Source organism: Eriocheir sinensis, chromosome 9 (assembly GCF_024679095.1).
Source record: "Eriocheir sinensis breed Jianghai 21 chromosome 9, ASM2467909v1, whole genome shotgun sequence".
NCBI classification, from domain to species: domain Eukaryota; kingdom Metazoa; phylum Arthropoda; class Malacostraca; order Decapoda; family Varunidae; genus Eriocheir; species Eriocheir sinensis.
The window spans coordinates 15,983,923-16,006,676 of NC_066517.1; the positions used below are offsets into that span (position 1 = coordinate 15,983,923).

Genomic DNA, 22,754 nt, shown 5'->3' on the forward strand with positions numbered 1-22,754 from the left:
AAGGGCTGTTTGTCTTATGTTTTTACAGGATTCAATAACAATTGTATTGGACAAACATAATAAAGTGTTAAAGTGTTAGAGAGAGAGAGAGAGAGAGAGAGAGAGAGAGAAACACCTATACTTCCCCAACAATTTCTCTCTCTCTCTCTCTCTCTCCTCGCTTTCTCCTCTCTTCTGGATCAGTTACGAGTGAGTGGACAACCACATCGTACGTTGCCTCCTCGTGGTCTGGACAGGTTAGTTTCTCTCTCTCTCTCTCTCTCTCTCTCTCTCTCTCTCTCTCTCTCTCTCTCTCTCTCTCTCTCTCTCTCTCACACACTAATTTTTCCTGTCTTTCTTCTATTTTTCTTCCTTCCATCCTTCTATTCCATTACTTTCCCCTTCATCATTCTATTCCCTCCCTTTCCCTTTTATTTCCCTCTCTTTTTCCTTTACTCTCTCTCTCTCTCTCTCTCTCTCTCTCTCTCTCTCTCTCTCTCTCTCTCTCTCTCTCTCTCTCTCTCTCTCTCTCTCTCTCTCACAAGGTTAATGGCATCTGTGACGTAACCTAATAGGTGCTCCACAGGTGTGCAGAACCTAATGTCACCTGCCGCAAGCACACACGTCACTTACTGGAGTCACTCAGCCACCTGTGCTTATATTGATGTCGGCTTTTATTTTCTCTTTTATGGTTAAGTAAGTGAAGTTTCAGGTCGAAGGGGCGAGATGAAGTGCACGACGGCGGCGGTGGCGGTGACTGTCGTGGCGATGGTGGTGGTTGAGGGGACGCCGTTAGTAGGTGTTCAGCCTGTCTCCTACTCAGGGTAAGACCAAGTTTTATGAGGACGATGAGGTTAGGGGTGTCGAGGAAGGGGATGGTGGTGGCGGTGGTGGTGGGGGGAGGTGATGATGGTGTTGGTTGTGGTGTTTTTGTTGATGGTGGTAGTGTTGGTGCTGGTAGTAATGTTGGTGTTGTTGGTTAGCGGGGGGGGGGGAATGTGCAGCGCCACAGGTGAAATGTTTTTGTAGGTAAAGTCAAGTGTAGCTGGGATCATATGCTATAGCTACGCGTGGCCTCAATGCTCATATCCATTGCATTAGAGCATGTGGTGAGTAAAAACCAGTGCGTCATCTGGCTTATGTTGTAGATGAAGGCGAAGTTTTACAGCATTCCTTCACACAGTTAACATTAAATGAACTGCTTCGACACATGGCGTTTTCTTGATTTAAAAGGAGAGCCACTGCATATATTTTAAATAGCATTGGGTGCTCCTACAAAGGATAATCATAAAGGCGTGATTAGGGAAAAGGGATAGGGAAGGGAAGGGGGAGGAAGGAAGGGGAAGGGGAGGGAAGGGGAAGAGGGAAGGGGAAGGGGGGAGGGGTGGTGGAAGGGAAGGGAAGGAATGATAGGGGAAGGGAAGGGAAGGAAGGATCAGGGAAGGGAAGGGAGGGAAGAAGGAAGGGGAGGGTGGTAGGGGAAGGGAAGGGGAAGGCGGTAAGGGAAGGGAAGGGGAAGGCGGTAAGGGAAGGGAAGGGGAAGGCGGTAAGGGAAGGGAAGGGGAAGGCGGTAAGGGAAGGGAAGGGGAAGGCGGTAAGGGAAGGGAAGGCGGTAAGGAAGGAAGGGGAAGGCGGTAAGGGAAGGAAGGAAGGGAAGGGGGAAGGGAAGGGAAGGGAGGGTGGTGGAAGGGAAGGGAAGGTGGAAGGGAAGGAAGAAGGAAGGGAAGGGAAGGGAAGGTGGTAAGGAAGGGAAGGGGAGGGTGGTAGGGGAAGGGAAGGGGAAGGTGGTGGGGGAAGGGAAGGGGAAGGTGGTAAGGGAAGGGAAGGGGAAGGTGGTGGGGGAAGGGAAGGGGAAGGTGGTAGAGGAAGGGAAGGGGAAGGTGGTAGAGGAAGGGAAGGGGAAGGTGGTGGGGGAAGGGAAGGGGAAGGTGGTAGGGGAAGGGAAGGGGAAGGTGGTAAGGGAAGGGAAGGGGAAGGTGGTAGAGGAGGGGAAGGGGAAGGCGGTAGGGGAAGATAAGGGGAAGGTGGTAGGGGAAGGGAAGGGGAAGGGGAAGGTGGTAGAAGAAGGGAAGGGGAAGGTGGTGGGGGAAGGGAAGGGGAAGACGGTAGGGGAAGGGAAGGGGACGGGGAAGGTGGCAGAGGAAGGGAAGGGGTAAGGAAGGGAAAGGGATGTGGAAGGGCAAGGTGATAGCGGGGATTTATAGTACGGCAATAAATTTGGGTCCCTCCGTAAGGCTGGTCGTGCTCTCCCGCAGGTGGAAGGTGTTGGAGGTGCAGCTCGGGGCGGCGGTGGAGGGAGTCACCGCCGCGGACAGCCCTGGCCTCGACCTGACCGAGATCGACGACGGCGCCTCCGTGCAGGTCCTCACCCAGAACAGACGCGCAGGTCAGTGCCCCGACCAGCCCCTCCACCCCGCCTCGCCCTCACACCCGTCTCGCCGCTTTCTCCCGCCTCTTATAAAGTTCCTCTCAACATTAAGGGGCTATTACACTGGGCAAATTTTCCGTGGATCTTCAGTCAAACCACGATTTCCGCTGGCGTGGTTCTCATATTTCCGTGATTTTCTGACGTGTCCACGATCTTTCAAAGCTACGGTAGATTTCAACGAAGGACGACGGTATTACTCACCATCATCAGTAGCAGCAATAGCACGAAACAAATGAGAACCACGCCAGCGGAAATCGAAGAAACGGAAACTGAAGATCCACGGAAAATTAGCCCCTTTACGCTACACTGTCCCAAACCTGCTGCTAGGTATGAATTGTGTCTTGGATGTTGTTGTTTTTCTAATAAGAGTTACTACACTGAACTAACGATCAACATTACAATTACATTACAATTAGTCCAGTGTAATAGCCCCTTTAGTCTCCAGGTTTGTCTTGCTTGGTTCTGAGGGTGAGCAAAGAGTAACACCATTCTCATAAACTCCCACATTATCTGCTCCTCTGTTTGGCTGGCTACAAAACTCTATTGCCTTGACGCGAACTGTCGGTTACCTGACCTCGAAAACCAGCTTCGTGTGTGACCCTCAGAGAACTGGTAAATTGCTGGTAACTCTAGAGACAGCGACGAGTCTGGTTATCCTATTTACGAGGTGTTTGACCCGATGACTTTGAGTTTCCGTAGCCGTTGAAAAAAATAGGCACGCCATCAGAGGAGAGCATCAGGATACCTCTCCTTCCTCTTCTTCCGATATTGACCTCTATGCTGGCCACTCATTCTTTTTCTTTTTATTGGAGCAGTGCCTAGCAGACCTTTTTGTAGCACTTTTGCCTTTGAACTGCCTCCCTTGCTTCCTTCCTTGTGCCCTACAGTGCTCTACCCCTTTGCAGGCACGGCCGAGCTAGCGGTGTCCCCCTCGGCACTGCTTCGCGTCACTCAACACCTGGAGACACGCGGCGCACCTTACACCACCATCGTTGACGACTTGGGCAGGTGTGTGTGTGTGTGTGTGTGTGTGTGTGTGTGTGTGTGTGTGTGTGTGTGTGTGTGTGTGTGTGTGTGTGTGGATTTTTTATCTCCTGCTTTTTGTTTATCAGAAATTGGTCATGAATCTCAAAAACAGGTATATCTTCTTTCAATAAATAGCTCTCCTCCTCCTCCTCCTCCTCCTCCTCCTCCTCCTCCTCTTAGCTTCCAATCAGATGTTATTTTTTTCAGCTCTTCTTGTTCTTTTTTTTGCTCTTGCTCTCGTTCTTGTTCTTGTTCTTCTTGGTGTTCTTGTGTGTGTTTTTCTTGTGTTATTGTGATTCTTTTTGTTCTTGCTTTTGTTTTATCTTTGTGTCATTCCGTCAATAGTTTTTCACACTCCTCCCTTTCTTCTTCTCCCTCTTCTCATCCTCCAACTCTTCCTCCTTCTCATTCTTCTTCTTGCTCTTATTCTTGTTCTTCTTCTTGTTCACCTCCTCCTCCTCCTCCTCCTCCTCCTCGACAGTCAGCTTCAAGAGACCCGCCAGAACCTTCGCTCGGAGCCGCTACTGGACGGGGACTTGACGCTCTCTCGCTTCATGACCTACGATGAGGTGAGTGGAGAGAAAAGAAAGAGAGAGAAAGCGAGATCTGCCCCCCTACCCCTCTATCTTCCCCCTCAACATCCGTACCCCCCACCCCCAGATCAAGACCCACGTGGAGGCGCTGCAGGGGCGACATCCGCGGCAGGTCAAGGTGGAGGTGGCGGGCCGGAGCGTGGAGGGCCGCCCCATCCACCTCGTCACCCTCACCGACGACGTGGCTAACGCTCACGCCGCCAGGAAGCCCGTCGTGTTTGTAGAGGGAGGTGAGGCAAGGTGTAAGGTATAAGTTAGGTGTTAAAAGTCATGTATTCTGGCCTGGTAGTGATATGCTGCTTCTAACCTAATCCTATTTCATCCAGGCATCCATTATAGCAATAGTCATGTTTGCTGCCTAGTTTTTTAGTAGTAGTAAGTAGCGGGCTTTTTTTTTAATTATTGGGTTTTTTTTTACGCCCTTGCACTGTCTCCTCTGCTGAAAAAAAATCTGCTATTTGTTGTTACCAGGTCGGGTAGCTCCCCTGCTGCATGTTAGCTAACACTGGAGAAGGAGCATCAGAGCCACTGCCACATCCCCACCTACTTGTACCTCTCCACACCGTCTAACACCTGTCCACCTGCCCAGGTATCAACTCCTCTTACACCCCTCCCCCCTCACCCCCGTCCCCCCGACAGGTATCCACGCCCGCGAGTGGGTGAGCCCCTCGGCGGTGCTGGGCGTGGTGAACAACCTGCTTCAGACGCCGAACCTGACGGCGGGGCTAGAGTGGCGGATCATGCCGCTCGTCAACCCGGACGGTTACCTGGCCAGCTGGCGGAAGGTGCGGAAGGCAGAGATAGACTGACATAGGTAGATTGACAGATAGATAGATAGATAGATTTAGATAGACATATAGGTAAATAGATAGTCTTACCTCCTTCCCTCCCTCCGCAGAATCGCCTCTGGAGGAAGAACACTGCCAGGACCTCCGGCACCAAGTGTGTGGGGGTCGACCTCAACAGGAACTTCGGCTACCACTGGGGAGGTGAGACGAGACATCGATTACAACAAAACAACAACAACAACAATATCACTACTACATCTCCTCATAATAACAATTACAATACTCCACAACCTGTGCAATTCAAGGCCCTTTTTTCTCCCTCAGATATCGGATCGAGCAGCAACCCGTGTTCGCAGCTGTACCGCGGCCCCCACGCCTTCAGTGAGCCCGAGGCGGCGGCGGTGCGGGACGCCATGCTCGAACACAAGGCTCGGATCAAGGTGTGTGTGTGTGTGTGTGTGTGTGTGTGTGTGTGTGTGTGTGTGTGTGTGTGTGTGTTCTTTAATCAACCACTTGTCATATTTTTATCGGCGTCACAGACGCCGATCAACAGATTGTCCATCTTCTTGTTGTTGTTGTTCTCTTCAAGATGTTTTCCTGGCTTACCCATGCATTGTAGACATGGCATTTTATAATAACATTTGTTAGCCTTGATGAACCCTACAATATAGCATTATAAACAGCCAGCTTTTTTTTTTTTTTTTTTTACGTCTTGGCATGTGGCGCCGGTAGGCCTTCATAGTAGGGCCTGATGGTCGGCCCCAGCCCGTTGTGGCGCAGGCAAGTGTTTATAGTGGCGCCATCTTTACTTTTCAGCATTTTCCATTTTTGGCCCCTAGTTGCATAATATAAATTGTTGGGGGTGTTGGAGGGTCATGCGACGCCGATCTAGCACAGTTTTTGTACTATAACACTTGTCCTGCAGTTAAACAGACCCGTATTCTCAGACTCTTTCGCCTCTCACAACAAATATTTTCAAAGGCCACAAAGGAGATTAATCGTGTTCCCATGATAGTTTTTACACATTCACGGTGCAGAAGCCTTGTCAAACTCTCACTATGCTCATAAGACTAACCTGTGGAAATAATACCCAGAACCTCTACGAAAGCTTTATCAGATGTGTGTGTGTGTGTGTGTGTGTGTGTGTGTGTGTGTGTGTGTGTGTGTGTGTGTGTGTGTGTGTGTGTGTGTGTGTGTGTGTGTGTGTGTGTAAGCCCCGAAATGTTTGAGCAGATGGGCTTTAAACCATTCCTTGCCGCCACTAATGTCAACCTCCTACATCCCCTTTACTCATTTTTTGTAAGACAGTATTTTCTATATTTTCACTTGAAATATGAGATAAGAAATGTAACCACACACATGCAGCGAAACACTCCCCATAGATGCGACACTCTGGAACAATACCACTTGCTCCGTAGAAGTGGCACCGTTCCATGGGATGTGTTCCTCTGCTTGGTGATTTTAGTCAGATGGCGAGCCGTTCCTCTCAGTGTGTTTGCGATGCTTCTTGGCACTCTTCAGTCACTGTTTTCACCAATCAACGAGTTACTGTTCAGCGGGTATTGAGAAATGCACCCGGAATGTACGTCAACTGTACGTCGCTGAACATTTGAGTTTGATCATGACTCTGTGTACTCGCCCTGTGCTCACAGAACATCGCCATCACTCGGCTTGGCGCCTCTCTTGACACGACGTCTGCTGCGGGAGTTGGTGCCTGGATGTGTCTCTCCTCCGTAGAAATGCCTTGTTTCGTATCTGCCGTGCCGCCTTGGCTCCACTGGCCACTGACGGGGACGCTCAAAGAAAAGGCTGAGAGTATAACGCTGGGGCAATGGGACGTAATATACAGGTGACGAAATGTTGCTGGAAGTAGTGCGCCCATCCCAATCCCGGACCCACGCCCTCATGCTCCTCCTCCTGCTCACACCAACCCTAATAATTCATCCCCTCAGCTTCACCTAAACCTGCCGGCGCCGCAACACACATCTCATCACACCGAGAAGCCGCCGTGAGCTGGGACTGAACTCGCATCGTGCCACCTCACCCGCTCAACCACTCGCCCGAAAATTCTCGCCACAAGCTCAGCAAGAATTTCGCATTAATATTTTTATAAAAATAATAGCACGTCACACAAATATATTTATCTTATATTGATTAATGGAAATGAAGGGAGAAGTACAAAATATTTAGAGTTACAAGTACTTAGCTGCTACAAAAATACGTCTTCTCAGTTAGTTAGGCTGTGTTTACTATTGTATCGCCATTCCTTAACCTCTAGAACCCTTGGTAATGGATTTGTCTCTTGTTAGCATTGAACTGCAAATACACACCCTCATACACTATATTTTTTGTAGCAGAAGTAGTGGTTGTAGTAGTAGTTGGAGAAGGGGATACGAATAATGAGAGAAGGGTATGTATTCTCTCTCTCTCTCTCTCTCTCTCTCTCTCTCTCTCTCTCCTGTATCGCCTTCTTCATGCAGCCTCTCGCCTCTCGTAAAACCCACATGACTGCTAGACCGACGCTCCGCCACCACCACCTCCTCCTCCTCCTCCTTCTCCTCCTTACAATCTAACCCACGAACAAGAAACAACGGTAAAACAATACTAGCCCAGCGATGCTTTACGGATATCGCCAGGAGTTACTTTTCGAACAGAGTCGTCCGCCATTGGAACAACCTTCCTGCAGACGTGGTCACTGCGGAAACAATCAACTCCTTCAAGAATCGCATTGACCGTCACTTTGCCGCGTCGGGAGTGAACTAAACGTATCCACGCGTACGTTCAGTAGAGCTTTAATCCTTCCCGCAAGCCACTCCTGTGGCTGACGGGTTGATTAAATCTCTGAAAGCAGGCAGGCTCGCAATGAACCAATAGGCTTTCTGCTGCCTGATCGTCCATGTTTCCATGTTTCCACACAGGCGTACGTCACCTTCCACTCCTACGGCCAGCTGATCCTCTACCCCTGGAGCTACACATATGACAAACACGACAACAATGACAGGATGGTGAGTAGGTCCTGAAGTTAACCTGCTCACGACATTTTATCTCTCATAAATTTCCTCCTTCCTCTTTCTTCCTCCTTTTTCATTTCCCTTTTCCTTCTTTCTTGTTCTCGTTTTCTTTTATTTCATCATTATATTTTTTTTCTAGTATTTTTTCTCCATTTCTTTCTTTTCTTGTATTTTTTCCTTATTTCATTACTATTATCGTCATCCTTCTATTTCTTCTCATTTTCCTCCTTCTCTTCCTTTCTTTCTGTGTCGTATTTTTCCTCTATTCCATTGTTATCATTATCCTCTTCTCTTACCTCATTTTCACGATATTATCTCTCTGGTTTTCCTTCCTTCTCTTCCCTTCCTTTTGAGTTTTCTCTTTTTCTTCTCCTCAAGTCATGATTTGTTATATTTTTTCTTTTTTTTCCTTCTTTGTTGCATTATTTTCCTCCTTTTCATTCCGTCATTCTCGTATTTTTCTTCTGCTTCATCAATGTCCCTATCATCCTCTTGTTCCTCCTCTTCACAACATTATTTTCTCTTATTTTTTCCTCTTTCTCTTTCCTTCCTTCTAGTATATATTTCTTCTATCTCATCATCATCATCTTTCTCCTCCTTAACCTCCTCCTCCTCCTCCTCCTCCTCCTCCTCCTCCTCATCATCATCATCATCATCATCATCATTTACATCTTACTCCTCTTTAAGTCACCCAAACACCTGACACAACTGCCAAGCTAATGAGAGGCACTGCAGGTAAAGGTACAGGTGTGCTATCATACTTATACTCTTCCTCCTCTTCTTCTAACAGGCGGCGCTGAGCAACGGCATGGCGGAGGCGATCAACAGAACCAACGGAGAGGAGTACACTGTTGGCCATCTCGCTCAGGTGCTTAGTACGTATCTGTGTGTGTTTTTGGTGTGTGTGTGTGTGTGTGTGTGTGTGTGTGTGTGTGTGTGTGTGTGTCGGGGGATGGGGGATGGTTGACTCCTTTCTTTTTTTTTTTTTTTTTACAAGCTAGTCTTTTTTCTTCTTCTTTTCTCTCCTTTTTCTCCCTCTGCTTGTTTTTTGTTTTGTTTGTTCTTGTTGTTTAGTTCTTTTTCTTATTCTTCATATTTGTGCTTTCCCCTTTTACTTCTTGCTTTTCTTTTTTTTCTTGTTTTTATTTTTATTTTCCTACTTCTTCTTCTTCTTCTTCTTCTTCTTCTCTTTATGCTCTAAATTTTCTCCTTTCAATATCATCATCATCAAATTTTTATTTTATTTAATTCTTCATCTTTTAATCATCTCACAAGTCATATTGACATCTTCCTCCTCCTCCTCCTCCTCCTCCTCCTCCAGATTCTTTCAACTACAAACCAACTCAAGAACTAGAAATAACGGTCTACCCATTCAGTCGAGTCGATGTAACACAGACATCGGAAGGAGTTTCTTTTCAAACCGAGTCATCCGCCACTGGAACAATCTTCCCTCAGAAGTAGTAAATGCGAATACCATCATCTCCTTCAAAAATCGAATCGACCGTCATTGCGTTGCGTCAGGAATAAACTGATTATCGAGGTGCTTTCATCTGCTCCCCAGGCCCCAAGTGGTTGTCGAGCAGATTAAATCACCGAAGCGGGCAACCTCGTAATGAGCCAATAGGCTTTCTGCTGCCTGCATTTCCATGTTTCCTCCTCCTCCTCCTCCTTCACCTCCACTACCGCCTCTAACTTCTCTAATTCTTCTTCTTGCACAAGTTCTTGTACTTCTTCATCTCCATCTTCATTTTCCTACTCCACCACCACCACCACCCCCACCATCACCACCACAACCATCTCCTTCTCCTCCTGCAGACCCTGTGGGAGGCACCTCGGGGGACTGGGCGGTGGCCGAGGCACACGTCCCCCTCGTGTTCGTCCTGGAGCTGCGGGACCGGGGCCTCACCAGGTTCAGCCTCCCAGAGAAACTGATCCAGCCCACGGTAGGAAAGTCTGGGGGGGGGAAGGAGCTTATTGTTTTCATTTATTGCTCTTATAATTTTCTATTTTATTTATTTTATTTTGTTTTATTTTTATTAGACTTCTCTCTTCTCTTTTTTTTAACAACCCTTGCCTTTTCTCTTTACTTTAATTATATACAAATCTTTTCTTTTCTCTAACTTTCTCTCAAATCTTTGCCTGTTACAAACCGTTCCGTCACCCAAACCTTTTCTTTGTAACCCTTTCCTTATCCCTCTTTCTTTTACGACCTCTTCCTTTCTTCTTTTCTTTCCTCCTGTTACCTACAAACCTTTCCTTTTTCAAACCTTTTCCTTTTACAACCCTAGCCTTTTCTCTTTTTCTTCTACTTTCCCCTTCCCTTTTCTCCAATTACCTACGAACCCCCTTTTCTCAGGTGAACGACGCGTGGCAGGCAATTAAATACCTGGCGGAGGAGTTGCTGAGGGAGAACACGCCCTCGTCCACTGGGGAGACACCGACCCCTCAACCCACCCCCCAGGAATCCCCAGAAACTACCACGGAGGCGCCCGCAGAGGTGACAGAAGGGGAGGTAAAGGTAGAGAGCCAAACACCTGCCGACGTGAATAAGGTCTCAGAAGGGAGCCAGAAACCAGGGAACCAAGAAATACTAGAAACCACAACCAGAGAATCAAAACCAGAAATCCAAGGAGTACCAGAAACCACAACAGAGGCGCCCACAGAGGTAACAGAAGGACAGGTAAAGGGAGATAGTCAAGCACCTGTCAAAATAAATCAAGTCTCAGAGGGAAACCAAAAACCAGAGACCCAAAAAGAACCAGAAACCACTACAAAGGTGCCCATGGAGGTGGCAGAACAGGTAACAGAAGGACAGGTAAAGGGAGATAGTCAAACACCTGTCAAAATAAATCAAGTCTCAGAGGGAAACCAAAAACCAGAGACCCAAAAAGAACCAGAAACCACTACAAAGGTGTCCATGGAGGTGGCAGAACAGGTAACAGAAGGACAGGTAAAGGGAGACAACCAAACACCCGTCAACGGAAACCAGGCACTCTCAGAAGGAGACCAGAAACCAGAGAACCAAAGAGAACTAGAAACCACTACAGAGGTGCCCATGGAGGTGACAAAAGGACAGGTGACAGGACAGGTAAAAGTAGACAACCAAACACCCGTCAACGGAAACCAGGTACTGTCAGAATGAAACCAGAAACCAGGGGACCAAAGAGTACCAGAAACCACATCACAGGCGCCTACAGAGGTAACGGGACAGATGACTGGACAGGTAAAAGTAGACAACCAAACACCCGTCAACGGAAACCAGGTACTGTCAGAATGAGACCAGAAACCAGGGGACCAAAGAGTACCAGAAACCACATCAGAGGAGCCCACGGAGGTAACAAGACAGGTAAATGGAGACCCCCAAACACCTGTCAACGTGTACCAGAAGCCAGAGAGCCAAAGAGTACCAGAAATCACTAGCACAGAGGCGCCCACACCCACCACAGAGACCGGACAGCTGGGGGAGGGAGACAACAAGATACCGGTAAAGAAGGAAACTAGGATTTGAAAACTTAAACCGAACAAAATATGAAAGTGAGAAGCCGTGACGAAACTTTCAGGTACTAGAAAACAAAAATCATGAACAATTAGACAGTACTATTATAACCATTATTTATCATTATTATTGTTGTTGTTGTTATTATTATTATTATTATTATTATTATTATTATTATTATTATTATTATTATTATTATTATTATTATTATTATTATTATTATTATTATTACTATTATTATCCTGACCATACATAGAAGAAACTTATTGTCCTTGTCTCGAAACCAGGGAGTAGGGAAATGAAACCGGAATAAATAAAAATAATAAAGTAATAAAAAATGAGAAGAAAAGTAGAAGCAAATAAAGACAAAAAGTTACTAATAAAACAGAACTTAGATATTATATAATACAGTCCAAAAACAAAAAATACATAAAGTTGACCCAAGATAAGAAACTTGTCCTTAAAGAAATTTTAAATAACAGACTAAAGGAAATAGAAACCTGACTACATACACACATACACATACATACATACATACATACATTCATACATACTCACAAACAGAAATGCAGATAAAGAAGACACTCACTAAAACATGACCACAAAAACAAACACACACAGAACAAACAACAAGATACACACAGTTATCCGAATAAACAAACAGACAAACAAACAAACAAACAAACAAACTATAAGCGTAGCGTATGAAACAGACCACTAACGTTATCAACAGGAAACGTAAACAAAAATTACCCCAAAACAACTTCTTTCATAATTCTTGTCATGTTTTACGCGCGTCACGCCACGGGAGGATGAGGAGGGAGAGAGAGAGGGTGATGGAGGAGGGAGGGAGGGAGGAGGAGGAAAAGGGTGGAAGGAGGGAGAAAAAGTAGGGAGAAAAAGGGGCAGTACGGAAAAGGGGGAATGAGAAGGAAAAAGGGGGAGGATGATGGAGAAGGGGAAGGGATGAGGAGGGAGAGAAAGGGTGATGGAGGAGGGAGGGAGGGAGGAGGAGGAAAAGGGTGGAAGGAGGGAGAAAAAGTAGGGAGAAAAAGGGGCAGTACGGAAAAGGGGAATGTGGAGGAAAAAGGGGGAGGATGATGGAGAAGGGAAGGGATGAGGAGGGAGAAAGGGTGATGGAGGAGGGAGGGAGGAGGGAGGAGGAGAAGGAAAAGGGAAGGGAGGAAAATGGGGGAGGGGGCAGTACGGAGAAGGGGGAATGAGGAGGAAAAAGGGGGAGGATGAAGGAGAAGGGGAAGGGATGAGGAGGGAGAGAGAGAGTGATGGAGGAGGGAGGGAGGGAGGGAGGAGGAAAAAGGGGGAAGAAGGGAGAAAAATGGGGGAGGGGGCAGTATGGAGAAGGGGGAATGAGAAGGAAAAAGGGGGAGGATGAAGGAGAAGGGGAAGGGATGAGGAGGGAGAGAAAGGGTGATGGAGGAGGGAGGGAGGGAGGGAGGGAGAAGGAAAATGGGGGAAGGGGCAGTATGGAGAAGGGGGAATGGGGAGGAAAAAGGGGGAGGATGAAGGAGAGAAGGGAAAGGATGGAGAAAAAGGGGGAAGGGGTAGGAAAAGGGGCAAAGGGAGAGAAAGGGACGCGAGAGGTCAAATCACCCCCCCCCTCCCCCCCTCATCACGCCGGGGGTATACAAATAAGGTGAGTAATAAACAACTGCCTCAGAGCAACGGAAAGATGGAAAGGAAGGAAGGAAAGATGAAAAACTAGAAGAAACAGAAGAAAAAGAAGATAAATAATAATAAATATAGTAAAAGAGAGAGAGAGAGAGAGAGAGAGAGAGAGAGAGAGAGAGAGATAAGAAAGGAGCGGATGGGAAGGAAAGGACACGTGACAATATCCTACATTCCTGGAGGGAGAGCCGAGGGGACGCCCCGCCACGACCCCGGGGAATGTCCCTTCGAGGAGGAGGAGGAGGAGGATATGGAGAAAGAGGTGAAAAAAGAATAGTAGAAGAAGAAAAAACGAATTAGAGAAAGAAGAGAAAGATGAGAAAGAATTATAAGAAAAAAGGACAAGTATTACAGAAAGAGCAACGAGCAGACTAATGAAAAAAGAAGACAAGAATTAGAAGAATATTGATAAGAAAAAAGAAAATAATCAGAAAAAAACAAGAAAAAGAAGAAAGGAGTTAGAAGAAAAAGCCAAATAATAACTATAACAAATCTAATACTAATACTAATACGAATACTAATACTAATACGAATACTAATACTAATACTGATACGAATACTAATACTAATACTGATACGAATACTAATACTAATACTGATACGAATACTAATACTGATACGAATACTAATACTAATACTGATACGAATACTAATACTGATACGAATACTAATACTAATACTGATACGAATACTAATACTAATACTGATACGAATACTAATACTAATACTGATACGAATACTAATACTAATACGAATACTAATACTAATACTGATACGAATACTAATACTAATACTGATACGAATACTAATACTGATACGAATACTAATACTAATACTGATACGAATACTAATACTGATACGAATACTAATACTAATACTGATACGAATACTAATACTAATACTGATACGAATACTAATACTAATACTGATACGAATACTAATACTAATACGAATACTAATACTAATACTGATACGAATACTAATACTAATACTGATACGAATACTAATACTAATACGAATACTAATACTGATACGAATACTAATACTAATACTGATACGAATACTAATACTAATACTGATACGAATACTAATACTAATACTGATACGAATACTAATACTAATACTGATACGAATACTAATACTGATACGAATACTAATACTAATACTGATACGAATACTAATACTAATACTGATACGAATACTAATACTAATACTGATACGAATACTAATACTAATACTGATACGAATACTAATACTAATACGAATACTAATACTGATACGAATACTAATACTGATACGAATACTAATACTAATACTGATACGAATACTAATACTGATACGAATACTAATACTAATACTGATACGAATACTAATACTAATACTGATACGAATACTAATACTGATACGAATACTAATACTAATACTGATACGAATACTAATACTAATACTGATACGAATACTAATACTGATACGAATACTAATACTAATACGAATACTAATACTAATACTGATACGAATACTAATACTAATACTGATACGAATACTAATACTAATACTGATACGAATACTAATACTAATACTGATACGAATACTAATACTGATACGAATACTAATACTAATACTGATACGAATACTAATACTAATACTGATACGAATACTAATACTAATACGAATACTAATACTGATACGAATACTAATACTGATACGAATACTAATACTAATACTGATACGAATACTAATACTGATACGAATACTAATACTAATACTGATACGAATACTAATACTAATACTGATACGAATACTAATACTGATACGAATACTAATACTAATACTGATACGAATACTAATACTAATACGAATACTAATACTAATACTGATACGAATACTAATACTAATACGAATACTAATACTAATACTGATACGAATACTAATACTAATACTGATACGAATACTAATACTAATACGAATACTAATACTAATACTGATACGAATACTAATACTAATACTGATACGAATACTAATACTAATACGAATACTAATACTAATACTGATACGAATACTAATACTAATACGAATACTAATACTAATACTGATACGAATACTAATACTAATACGAATACTAATACTAATACTAATACGAATACTAATACTAATACTGATACGAATACTAATACTAATACGAATACTAATACTAATACTGATACGAATACTAATACTAATACTGATACGAATACTAATACTAATACTGATACGAATACTAATACTAATACTGATACGAATACTAATACTGATACGAATACTAATACTAATACTGATACGAATACTAATACTAATACTGATACGAATACTAATACTGATACGAATACTAATACTAATACTGATACGAATACTAATACTAATACTGATACGAATACTAATACTGATACGAATACTAATACTAATACTGATACGAATACTAATACTAATACTGATACGAATACTAATACTAATACTGATACGAATACTAATACTGATACGAATACTAATACTAATACTGATACGAATACTAATACTGATACGAATACTAATACTAATACTGATACGAATACTAATACTGATACGAATACTAATACTAATACTGATACGAATACTAATACTGATACGAATACTAATACTAATACTGATACGAATACTAATACTAATACTGATACGAATACTAATACTAATACTGATACGAATACTAATACTAATACTGATACGAATACTAATACTAATACTGATACGAATACTAATACTAATACTGATACGAATACTAATACTGATACGAATACTAATACTAATACTGATACGAATACTAATACTAATACTGATACGAATACTAATACTGATACGAATACTAATACTAATACTGATACGAATACTAATACTGATACGAATACTAATACTAATACTGATACGAATACTAATACTGATACGAATACTAATACTAATACTGATACGAATACTAATACTAATACTGATACGAATACTAATACTGATACGAATACTAATACTAATACTGATACGAATACTAATACTAATACGAATACTAATACTGATACGAATACTAATACTGATACGAATACTAATACTAATACTGATACGAATACTAATACTGATACGAATACTAATACTAATACTAATACTAATCCCAATATGACACACACACACACACATAATAACACGTAACAGGGCACATGACTCACGCATTCCACGACTCCCGATTGACAACACAAGGAAGGAGAGAAAAAAAAAAAAGAAAACCAGGCCGTTGACTAACATAACGTCCCCTCCAATCTCAGCTCCCCCCCCCCCACTCCTCACCTTCCCTCACTCCCCTTTCCCCAGTTTCCTGCCGCCGCGCCCCGGGCTAAGGCAGCCAGTCAGTCAAGCAGTCAGTTAGCCAGTCAGACAAAAGCACCTCCGCCCTACATACACGGACCCTTCTAAGTCAAGTCTGCCACACCCTTGTAAGTCATTCTCTTATACTTTTTTTTTTCCTGGAGTTCTTTGTTTGTTTAAGTTTGTTTAGTTAAGTCATCACGTGACCTGAAGTTAAGTGTTCCGGTAAAGTCGCTAAAAGGATGACATTAACGTTTTCTTTTTGTCTCTTTTCTTATCACAGATGATGGCGTACCGAAGGAGGATTTTGTGTGGTTTCCTCGTCTGGGTTATTTCTACTGTGGCGAAGTGTGCTCCCTCCTCCTCCTCCTCCTCCTCCTCCTCCTCCTCCTCCTCCTCCCTCCAGTCCTCCACACCTGCCCCAACACACCTGTCCTCGCTAGAAAACCTCAAGGGATGCTGGGATGAAGTCGACGGTTTGCACAACGACTCCACCAACTCTTCGTCTCCCCTGCTGTGTCCTCTTGGGTGTGGCGAGGTGCGGGTTGTGGTGGAGGGGGCGTGGGCGAGGGTGACTGGTGATGACGATGATGTTGAAAGTGAGAGGCTGATGCAGTGTCTTCGTCAGCCACCCTGGACCCGAGGACGCCTTCTTCAGGATGTTTACTGGTTCACATCGAGGGAGAAGGACGTAATTATCTACCTGGGGAACGCCTCCGAGGTGGTGCTGACGTGGGACTACCTGACGAGGGCGCAGAAGGCCGTGGAGGTGGTGATTGTGGCGGTGATGGTGGTGATGCTGGTGGCGGCGCTGCTCGGGAACTCTCTCGTTCTCCTGACGATGCTCACCTCGGAACGCAGCTATGCCTTGTGGGTGATGCGTGCCTCCCTAGCCGCCAGTGACCTCCTCAGAGCCACTACCGTCATGCCCTTGGCCCTGCACCACACCCTCAGCCTCATGACGCAGCCTGAAGGCCTCCTGGACGTGAAAACAAGAGGGGGAGGCGTCACCTTCGTCGGGGTGGTGTTCTGGGTAACTTCGCTGGCGTCCGTGCAGAGTCTGGCTTGGCTGAGCGTGGAGAGGGTCGTGCTGTGCGGTTTCCCTCACTGCTACAGGCACCTCACCGCCGCCAGGGTCAGGGGCGTCCTGGTTCTGGTCTGGCTCCTCGCGGTGGGGATCCCCATCGCCATCCTCCTTCTCGCTCAAGGCCGCGTCACCAACTTCGATGTGGCCACGAAGCTCACTCTCTTGTTCCCTGACGGCGGCGCGAAGGCTCCCGCCCACGCGGTGTTCCTGGGGCTGCGTGGGTACCTGGCGGGGCTGTCCATGTTCACCGTCACCGCCTCCGTGCTGGCCGTGTGGGCTTTCAGGGCGAGGGCGCTGAAGGAGGACGAGGACGCCAAGCGACACTCTCCAGTTTCGTGCATCAGGCGAAAGGAGAAGGACGACCGGGCAGTACAGTCCACGATGCTGCTCATGCTGGTCACGTACTTGGTCTCCACGCCGCCCTTCCTCCTCCTCCTCCTCCTGCAGCCGCCCCTACCTTCCCTTCCCTTCATGAGCCACGCCCGGGACCTGCGCTGCTTCGGGACCTGTTGGCTCTTCGTCTTCACCTCCTCCTGGCAGTGGTATGTGTACAACCTCCGCAGTGACGTTTTCAGGAGGTGCGTGGCGAGGATGTTTCTGCGGTGTGTCTTCCTGCCGGAGGGACTGAAGGAAAGGCTGAAGGTTACCGCGACCTCTGACAACGCCCTCACCCTCGACTGGGGACATGCCTGGTACGAGATCCACGCCTTTATCAGAAGGAAGTCGACAGTTGGACAGAGTGATGCGAAGGGTGTGGGCGTTGAGGGCGTGGAGGCGTGTGTGGTGGAAGGGCGTGAGCAGAGTGGAGAGGGAGGGAGAGAGAGAGAACCCTGACCCTGAGAGAGGCAAGGGAGAAAGGTAAGGGAAGGGGAGTTGAGGGAGAGGGAGGGAGAGAGAAGGGAGAAAGGTAAGGGAAGGGGAGTTGAGGGAGAGGGAGAGAGAGGGAGAAGGGAGAAAGGGAAGGGGATGGGAGTTTTTTTTATTTTTTATAGTATATATATATTTTTTTTATAGTTTATGTAGTTATTTTTTATATAGATTTTATTCTGCCCTTTGAATAGGCAGCACACGACAATGCACCTTTGGGTATGTAAATATTATACATGTGCCTATGTTTAAATAAAATAAAAAAGAGAGAGAGAGAGAGACGAGAGACGAGAGAGAAAGGTAAGAGAAGGGAATGGATGCCCAGGTGTGTGGGATGGAAGGTGTTTTTAGGCAGACAAGTTGATTGGCCAGGTGTGATGCTGTGCTCCCTACCTGTGTTAATTATATGTTGGCACTGTTACCGACTCCACTACTATTATCATTATTATTTTTGTCATTATCATTACTATTATTATTATTATTATTATTATTATTATTATTATTATTATTATCATCAACTCATTCCATCATTACTGCGACGGTCCATATTTTAACGATCATCACCATCACCGTCATCATCAGTGTCACTATCAACACCATCATCACCATATTTCACCGTCACAACCACCGTCATCTCTGGCCTATCATCACCACGACCAGGATTTCGCCACTGTCACCACCATCACCATTACTTTCATCACCGCGTCATCACCATCTCCCTCATCTACACGGTATTTTCATCCTATAATCACCATCTCCATCATTACCATTATTTACATCACATCATAATTATCATCACCATCATCATTAGGACTTCACCACCATCATCATCATTTTCATCATATCATCATCACTTAGAAAAAAGTGAATATATATATATAAAGATGAATAATTATAATCTTCAGTGGAATTCCAACCAAATAAAATGTGTCCGAATACCAGTTTCCTTCGAGTTTCTATTTTTATTTTTTTATTTCCTTCATTGAAAATAAAAAAAAAGGTCTAATATATTATTTTAGTTTTTTTTTTTCGTGTTGCATCTTGTCTCTTTATGTCTTTCTTTTCTTTATCAATTCTCTCTTTATCTTCCTTGTCTTGATTTTCGTTTTCTTTCTTTTTTTTATCTCATTTCATTTATCTTATTTATCCTTTACTTATCTATCTATTTATTCCTGGTTCTTTATCCCTTTTTCACTTTTATTTCTCACCTTTTCAACCCACTTTTGTTTTTGCTTTCATATCAGTTTCCTAAAATATTTTCAACCCCTCTCTCTCTCTCTCTCTCTCTCTCTCTCTCTCTCTCTCTCTCTCTCTCTCTCTCTCTCTCTCTCTCTCTCTCTCTCTCTCTTTTACCACTCACTTTCTCTCCATTCTAATACCTTCCTCTCATTCTCCTCTCCATTCCATTCTTTCTCCTCTGACCCAAATACCGACCTTGAGGAGGAGGAGGAGGAGGAGGAGGAAGGGGATGTGATATGGATGAAAGTGAAAGCTCTTCCTAGTCTTCACCTGCGGCATCTAACCTGTGAAAGGAAGAACCGAAACAAGGCCTGTATTTAACGACCTTCCGCTACACGCTTCGGCTCGACTCGGACGGGCAGTAAACAACCCACCCCGCCGCAACCTTTACCTGTTTTCTTTAATTGATGGCAGTTCCCGTTTTCTTCCTAACATGAACCTCGGAAAAGTAAAGCCCAGCCCAGTTATGTTTTTCTTCCTTCACTTTTTGTTTTGTTTTAACATGTTTTTTTTCTGTTGCAACCTTCACCCGTTTTCTATAATTGATGGCAGTTCCCGTTTTCTTCCTAACATGAGCCTCAGAAATGTAAAGTGCCGACCAGTTGTGTTTTTCTATCCTTGCTTTCATTCATTTTTACTTTTCTGCCACTTATTCCTCTCTTTACAACATTTTCTCTCTTTCTTTCTTCCTTTTTGTCACTTTTTATCACCTCTTCCTTCTCTCATCCTATTTTTCCCTTTTTCCTCTCTATTACATTTTCATCCTCTACATTTGTTTAGTTTTGATATTTGGGTTTTTTTCAGTTTCTGTTTTCAACCCGCTGCAACCTTCACCCGTTTTCTATAATTGATGGCAGTTCCCGTTTTCTTCTTCACATAAACCTCAGAAAAGTAAAGTGCCGACCAGTTGTGTTTTTCTATCCTTGCTTTCATTCATTTTTACTTTTCTGCCTCTTATTCATCTCTTAACATTTTCTCCCTTTCTTGGTTTCTTCCTCTTTGTCACTTTTTATCACCTCTTCCTCCTCTCTTTCTATTATATCCCTTTTTCCTCTCTATCACATTTTCTTGTCTACATTTGTTTAGTTTTGATATTTCTGTTTTTTTTTCTGTTTGTTTTCACCCCGTTGCAACCTCCACCCGTTTTCTATAATTCATGGCAGTTCCCGTTTTCTTTCTCACATAAACCTCAGAAAAGTAAAGTGCCGACCCGTTGTGTTTTCCTTCCTTGATTACATTAATTATTATCACTTTTTTTGTCTTTTATTCTCTCTATTCATTTTTTTTTCGGCGTTCTTTACTTTTTTTTCAATTTTAGGTATATGGGCTTTTTTTTTTGTTTAATTTTCGTCATCTTTCTCTTTTTCTTTTTTTCTCTTCATATTTGTATTACCTATATGTTTATTTTTTTATTAGTCTTCGCTCCTTTCTTCGTTATTTTCTTGTTCTATTTCTTGTTCTATTTCTTGTTCTTGTTCCCATTCATTCTTTGTTATTCTTTTTGCTTTCTTCTGTTTTCTGTTTTTTTCTTCTTCTTTTTTCTGGTTCGCTAACTTGTTGTGGGACTAGTTTTTGTGCCTCCGCCGCTTGTAATAGTGTCTGTGTGTGTGTGTGTGTGTGTGTGTGTGTGTGTGTGTGTGTGTGTGTGTGTGAATTATTCGCTTCATCAATCTTCTACTTCCTATTCTTGCATTCTCTCTCTCTCTCTCTCTCTCTCTCTCTCTCTCTCTCTCTCTCTCTCTCTCTCTCTCTCTCTCTCTCTCTCTCTCTCTCTCTCTCTCTCTCTCTCTCTCTCTCTCTCTCTCAATAAAAACAAACACACGAAGTTGAAAGAGAACAAGAACGAGAAGAACAAGAAAAAAGAAAATGAAATAATGAAGAAAAAATAACGAAAACTAAGCAAAAAAAACATATGAAACTTAAATACGAAGAGAATGAAAATAAAAATAAAGAAAATAGAGAAAAAGATAACGAAGAAAACAAAAAAGTACATAAAAATTAAGGAAAGTAAGAAACACCGAAAAAAAAAAAAAAAGATTATCAAAGAGACGATGAAGGGATGAGTCGATGAGAGAGAGAGAGAGAGAGAGAGAGAGAGAGAGAGAGAGAGAGAGGGGGGGGGGGTGAAGGGGGGGGGAGGTGAATGTACTTTTGTAGTGTGTTAGTTTATCAAGGTATGGAGAGGCCCACGTGGTGAAAGGTGTGGCCCTACAACAGGTAAATCAGCCCTGCTTTACGTAACACACACACACACACACACACACACACACACATACGCATCATATATTTTCCCTTCAGTTCACCCATAAAATGCCGTGCCCAACCCTTTCATTTCTTGACCCAAGTTAATCATACTCTTTTTTTTTTCTGTTTTCTGTTCTATTTTTTCTTCCCTTTTTATGGCAGCTTTTATCACTTTTCCTCTTTTCCTTTTCTTCCCCTTCCTCCCCTCTTTATCACATTCTTCTTTTCTTCTTTTCCTTTATTTTCTTCTTTCATCCAGTTTTCATCACCTCTTCCTAATTTCCCTCTTCCTTTCTTCCTCTTCTGCATCTTTTCATCACATTCTCTTCCTCTTAAGTTATTGTTCCCTATTTTTCTTCCCCCTTGTTTAATTTTCTCTCTTTTTCTTTCTCTTTATGTCTATTTTTTATCACATTTTGCTTTCTTCCTCTTCTTTCTCTCTTAATCACATCTTTTTTTCTATTTTAAGTAATTTTTCATCCTGTTTTTTCCTTTCTCTTGCTTTCTTTATTCTTTTTTTCTTCCTCTTTCCGTCCATTTTCATCGCCTCTTACTCCTTTTCCTCTTTTTACCTTCTTCTTGCTTCCCTCTCTTCTTTTTCTACTTTTTTTGTTCTTGTTCCTGCTCTTATTGTTCTTGTTTTTCTTTTTCTTCTTCATCACCATACAAATAACACACTTTTCACAACCTACAGAGAGAGAGAGAGAGAGAGAGAGAGAGAGAGAGAGAGAGAGAGAGAGAGAGAGAGAGAGAGAGAGAGCAAGACTGACAGGCAGGTATACGAAGAGAAGCTGTGACGGCGTTGAAAGAAGGGAGGGACGAAGCGCCAATATTCTCCGCTCGGTTCACCCATAAAATGCCCTACCTGGCCTAATGAACGCCACACCTGCCCACCTGCCTGCCGACTCGCCCACCTGCCCCCGTAAAATGGAAGGAAGAATGGGTGGCGT

At 43.5% G+C, this 22,754-nt stretch overlaps 2 protein-coding genes across 2 annotated transcripts; both read left to right on the plus strand.

Moving 5' to 3' along the window:
• Window positions 1–199: 199 nt before the first annotated feature.
• On the plus strand, window positions 200–11,535 carry LOC126995992 (carboxypeptidase B-like). The gene is made up of 13 exons (XM_050855963.1): window positions 200–236; window positions 692–803; window positions 2,235–2,365; window positions 3,313–3,415; window positions 3,915–4,002; window positions 4,094–4,256; window positions 4,666–4,811; window positions 4,925–5,015; window positions 5,139–5,254; window positions 7,733–7,819; window positions 8,616–8,700; window positions 9,641–9,768; window positions 10,182–11,535. Exons 2-13 carry the CDS (start codon window positions 706–708, stop codon window positions 10,965–10,967), a joined length of 2,022 nt encoding a protein of 673 aa, XP_050711920.1. The 5' UTR covers window positions 200–236; window positions 692–705; the 3' UTR covers window positions 10,968–11,535.
• A 4,844-nt stretch (window positions 11,536–16,379) lies between these two features.
• Window positions 16,380–18,421, plus strand: LOC126995993 (uncharacterized). Its single transcript, XM_050855964.1, has 2 exons — window positions 16,380–16,495; window positions 16,651–18,421. Exon 2 carries the CDS (start codon window positions 16,651–16,653, stop codon window positions 18,286–18,288), a length of 1,638 nt encoding a protein of 545 aa, XP_050711921.1. The 5' UTR covers window positions 16,380–16,495; the 3' UTR covers window positions 18,289–18,421.
• Window positions 18,422–22,754: the final 4,333 nt, after the last annotated feature.